Raw genomic sequence first — 5,427 nt, 5'->3', positions numbered from 1 at the left:
ATGTCAACTAAACTTCAATACTAAAAATAAAAAATAAAAAGGAGACCTGTCAATGAGATAAGCAAAAACTCTTGGTACCGAGCTCAACACACATTAGGTGATTTACAGACGTTTTCACTCATTGATTAAATTATGCAAGTGGAAATTCACCACAAAGGCCATTTCTTTCCGTGCCTTCGCACATTAATCAGAAAGCAATCCCCTAAAACACACTAAAACCTCATTTTATTTTTGTCCACTTGGTGCACCCCTGAAGTAGTTGTATGTACATCAAATACTGTACCTGCATCAAAGGTCATTCATTTATAGGCAGTTTGTGGCCACTCATCAAGTAGAAGGTGGGAGGAATCTTGGAAGCCCCACCACCACCACCAAAATAGCACAGTCACTGTCTAGCATTTTCCCCATTTATATACCTTTTTTAAATGTTTATTTATTTTTGAGAGAGAGAGAGCACGAGGGTGGGAGGGGCAGAGAGAGAGACAGACAGACAGAGGACCTGAAGCAGGCTCTGTGCTGACAGCAGAGAGCCCGACAGGGGGCTTGAACTCACAAACTGAGATCATGACCTGAGCTAAAGTCAGACACTTAACCAACTGAGCCACCCAGGCGCCCTGCATTTATATATGTTTTTTTTAAGTTAAAGGCTTTTCCTGACTTTATGCATGTAAGAAACCCTGCAAGGAGTGATTTCTTCAGCCTACTGAAACAACCTGGCACATAGTAGGAGTTAATGAAAATGTGTTGTCCCCTTGAAAGGGAGAAGTTGATGGCCATTTCGATGTATATCTAAGGAAGGCTGCATGCAGAGAAGGAAAAGTGTACCAGTGAAAAAGTAGATGCCTCCAAAAGTGTATTTCCCAAATTTCACCATTTTCTAAGAATCAGTGCTATACCAACATCATGGTCATGCACCTGTGAGCTTTCTCTGCTCTTATATGTATTTTATTTTATTTTATTTTATTTTATTTTATTTTATTTTATTTTATTTTAATTTTAGAGAGAGAGCATGCGCAAGCAGGGGAGAGGGACAGGGAGAGAGAGAGAATCTTAAGCAGGCTCTGCGCTCAGCATGGAGCCGACGCGAGGCTCGATCCTATGATCTGGGATCATGAGCTGAGCCAACATCAAGAGTCAGACGCTCAACCAACTGAGCCACCCAGGTGCCCTGCCCTTGTACATATTTTAGAACAAAGCACACAGTATTGTGCGGAAATCAAACCGCATATCCCAGAATGCACCATTGGTTGCCTCTTAGACGAAATGCGTATGCTTCCTTCCATCCCCCCGCAGCCATCACACTGCAGCCAAAGAGATCTTTTTAAATTTTTTTTAATGTTTATTTATTTTTGAGACAAAGAAAGACAGAGCATGAATGGGGGAGGGTCAGAGAGAGAGGGAGACACAGAATCTGAAGCAGGCTCCAGGCTCCAAGCTGTCAGCACAGAGCCCGACGCAGGGCTCGAACTCATGGACCATGAGATCATGACCTGAGCTGAAGTCGGACGCTTGAACTACTGAGCCACCCAGGCGCCCCAAAGAGATCTTCTTAAAATTCAGACAGGACTTGGGGCGCCTGGATGGCTCAGTTGGTTGGGCATCTGACTTTGGCTCAGGTCATGATCTCACCATTTGTGGGTTCGAGCCCCGTGTCGGGCTCTGTGCTTGACAGCTCGGAGCCTGGAGCCTGCTTCCGATTCTGCGTCTCCCTCTCTCTCTGCCCTTCCCCTGCTCATGCTCTGTTTCTCTCTGTCGCAAAAATAAATAAAAACATTTTTTAAAAATTCAGACAGGGGGCGCCTGGGTGGCTCAGTCGGTTAAGCGGCCGACTTCGGCTCAGGTCATGATCTCACAGTCTGTGAGTTCGAGCCCCGCATCGGGCTCTGTGCTGACAGCTCAGAGCCCAGAGCCCGTTTCAGATTCTGTGTCTCCCTCTCTCTCTGACCCTCCCCTGTTCATGCTCTGTCTCTCTCTGTCTCAAAAATAAATAAACGTTAAAAAAATTCAGACAGGACCATTTCAAGCCTTGCTCTTGCAGTAAAGTCCAGAAGTCCCCACGCGAGCCTGCGAGGCTCTCCGTGACCCAGTTGCTCCTGAATTCTCCAGCTGCGTGTCACACTCAGCCCCTGTCCTTATGCTGCAGCCACTCTGGCTTCCCTCAGCTCCTCAGCCCATGACTATGACAGGCTTCCCACTAAGCCTCAGCATCAATGTCAGTTCCTCAGGGAAGCCTTTGCTGACCACACCAAACTAGGTCAGAACCCAACTGTACAGTATAACAATATCCTGTATTGCTTTTTTTCCACTTTCCAAAGCCATATGAAAAACTAAATTAACTGTAATGGTTTACATATGTCTATGCGGCAAGTTCTAATCCCCATGAAGGAAGAACCACATCTATCTTATTTGTTTCTGTATTCCTGAACCTAGTATTATGGCTGATACATAGTAGTCCGTAAATATTTGCTGCATTGATGAGTAGGATTGTGGAATCTCTATGGAGACATTTGCCAGATAATGTTTCTAGCCAAAGGAGATCATTAAAAAGTGGCAGTCAGATTCATGGTTATCTGCCTTCTGACAATAAAGTAAAAGTCCTACCAATGATGGAGGTACATAGTGGTTTTCATTAATGGAAACTAGAAACTAGCTTGAGATGTTCTTTGAACAATCCTTCAGAAACAAAATAGAGTTTCTGACCTTTGGTGATCAAGAAGTATTTCAGAAGTTATATGTGGGGCTCAGTTCAGCTCCACATCAGATCAAATTACTTCCAATAATTAATGCAAACATTACATCTTTTACTCTACATACTTTTATTCTACAGTATCTCTCTGTCCTCTGTGCTATCTTGGGAAGTGGGTGAACATATTCTAGGTGAACATTTCCCAGTTTACATCTCCTTTCCCCTCTATTTTTCCTTCCTCTTTAACTGCTTGTATTTTTTATGACAAACACCTAAATTGGATATGATTGAATGTTGGGACAAGGTTTCTTTGGTCAAGGCTGATTTCCACCCCGCTACCCACAAGCAAAGAATGTAACTACCCTCACCATGCAAACAAGAAGCCATGGTTTTATAATTATTCAAGTGCAAAAGTTAGCTTGGCAGCTTGAATTTTTTGAACTCAAGTAGCTGAGAAAACACTCAGCAATACCCAGGACAGGTGAGAAAGTCAATTTTCAATTTTATAGCATGTTATTATTTATAAAGCCCTTTGGCATTCCATCTCTCTTCATCCTGGCTTTAATCATAGCAAGGCAGGAATTTTTACTGATGTGAAAACTGGGGCAGAGAATTTCTGACTGAAGGTCATAGAGCTAATAAAGAAATTGCTGGTACCCAAAGCTACATATTTTTTTTTTTGCCTCAATATGTCTTTGTCATTGTGAAATCTAGTTCATGTGTTAAAGAGAGAAGCCCAAAGGATGATTTGCAGGAGCTTCTGAATTCATGGAGCTCAAGTCTTACTGTACTTGGGAAACCTTTATCCTGTTGAGAGTTTTCTTCAGAGCCTCCTTCACTTCCTTGTTTCTCAAGCTGTAGATCATTGGGTTCAGCATAGGGATGACCACCGTGTAAAATACTGACACAATCTTATCCTCCCCAAGCGATGTGCCCATGTTACCTTTCAGGTATATGAACATGAGCGTCCCAAAGAAAAGAGCCACTGCAGTCATGTGAGAAACACAGGTGGAGAAAGTCTTGGCTTTGCCACCTGCTGTACGAATCTTCAGAATAGCATGAATGATAAAAAAGTAGGATATAAGAATCACTGAAATGCTGGTCGTAATGACCAAGAAAGCTAAGAGGTAGATGAGCCGTTCCCGTGGCTTGGTCTCACTACAGGCAAGCTTCAGCAGGGGTGGGAGGTCACAAAAAAAGAAGTCCACGTGGTTGGACTTACAGAAGGAGATTGAAAAGGTGCACCCAGTGCGGATCACAGCGTTGACCATGGCACCAGCGTATGCCCCAGCCACCAGCCCTAGGCAGGTCTGTGGTGTCATGGCAGTGGCATAGAAGAGGGGGTTGCACACAGCCATATAGCGGTCATAGGCCATCACAGCCAAAAGGAAACATTCGGTGCTGGCACAGAGTGTAAAGAAGAAGAACTGGGTGGCACAGCGTTCGTAAGTGATGGCCATCTTACGGGTACCCAAGGTCTCAAGCAACTGAGGGACAATGACAGAAGAGTAGCAAATGTCCAGGAAGGAAAGGTGGCGGAGGAAGAAGTACATGGGAGTTTGGAGACGAAGGTCTCTCTGAATCAACACTATCATGCCCAGGTTGCCCCCCACGGTGACGAAATATAGGACCAGAAACACAAAGAAGAGACCCATTTGCAGCCCTGCCGACAGCTGTAATGCCATTAGAATGAATTCTGTCACCACAGTGTCATTCTCTGCCATGAATCCCAGGTCATCCACTGAAATAAAAAAAATAAAATCTCATTAAAGACAAACTAAGGTGATCGATTTGATCACTCTCAGCAACGGTCATGTTTTTTTAGGTTTGTAAAGCACTTTACATTTTTTGCAAACTTTACTTCATTTGATATTTTGGAAATCCTTCGAAGCATATATTGTGCCTCCCACTTTTGAGAGAAGAATATGAGGGCCAAAGAGGTGAAGTGACCAGTTCGTTATTTCACAGCAGACAGGCAAAGCTGGAGCTAGAACTCAGTTCCTTAGACCTTTCCAAACTTCTGACAGGTTCCAAATTGGAAACCCTCATCAGCTTCACAACAGAGCTAGAAAGCACCACTTTGTTGGGGAAATCCTAGTGGTATAGTACTAAGTACATGGGCTTTGAAATCAGACCTAGGTTCAAATCCCTCGAGACCTTGGGCAAGTTCATGCATGTATCTGAATATCAGTCTTCTTGTTGGTGTCATAGGCATTTCAATGCCAAGGTTACTGTCGTGAAGAACATAACTGATGTACCGTTCCTAGCACATGGTCTGACTCACACGCTTAGAAGTATTTTTTCCAAACTCTACAATAGCAGAGTAACACCCTCCTAGGTTCGTGGACATTTTGGCATCTTCTTATCTCCCAGTCCACAGCCCCCTGGAGTCTCAGTATCAACAGTATCTCTTTTTGTGGTTGTTTTTGAGGTGCACGTGAACACAACGGGACAGGATGCAAGAAGCGAGCCTTGAAGAACAAGGTCTGTTAGAACCTCTGCCACCTGTTGCCCACCAAGTCGCTTTGTCCTCTCTGTTCCTGCCAAGCAGCATGGCCTGGTTTCCAAATTCTCCTCTTATTCCAAAGGACCTGTCCCATTTTTTTAAATGCCAGATCATTATCAATCAATGAGATGCTTCAATCGAGCCATTCCAGAATTAGCCTGCCCAGCTCATTAAGAGACAAAGGCATCACACTGGGTTTAGAATTCTAATACAGTTAGAGTTCTTGCCAAGTATT

General features: G+C 43.9%; 1 protein-coding gene across 1 annotated transcript; it reads right to left on the bottom strand.

Moving 5' to 3' along the window:
- Positions 1-3,468: 3,468 nt before the first annotated feature.
- LOC102948865 (olfactory receptor 9I1-like) lies at positions 3,469-4,410 on the bottom strand. The gene has a single exon (XM_007092664.1). The coding sequence runs from the start codon at positions 4,408-4,410 to the stop codon at positions 3,469-3,471; it is 942 nt and encodes a 313-aa protein (XP_007092726.1).
- Positions 4,411-5,427: the final 1,017 nt, after the last annotated feature.

Source organism: Panthera tigris, chromosome D1 (assembly GCF_018350195.1).
Source record: "Panthera tigris isolate Pti1 chromosome D1, P.tigris_Pti1_mat1.1, whole genome shotgun sequence".
Classification (NCBI taxonomy): domain Eukaryota; kingdom Metazoa; phylum Chordata; class Mammalia; order Carnivora; family Felidae; genus Panthera; species Panthera tigris.
Note: the sequence above shows the minus strand (reverse complement) of the source record. Positions and strands in the feature narration are given on the sequence as shown.

Excerpts from the sequence above, each read along its gene's own strand:
- LOC102948865 (XM_007092664.1), bottom strand. The coding sequence starts at position 4,410 with ATGGCAGAGAATGACACTGTGGTGACAGAATTCATTCTAATGGCATTA.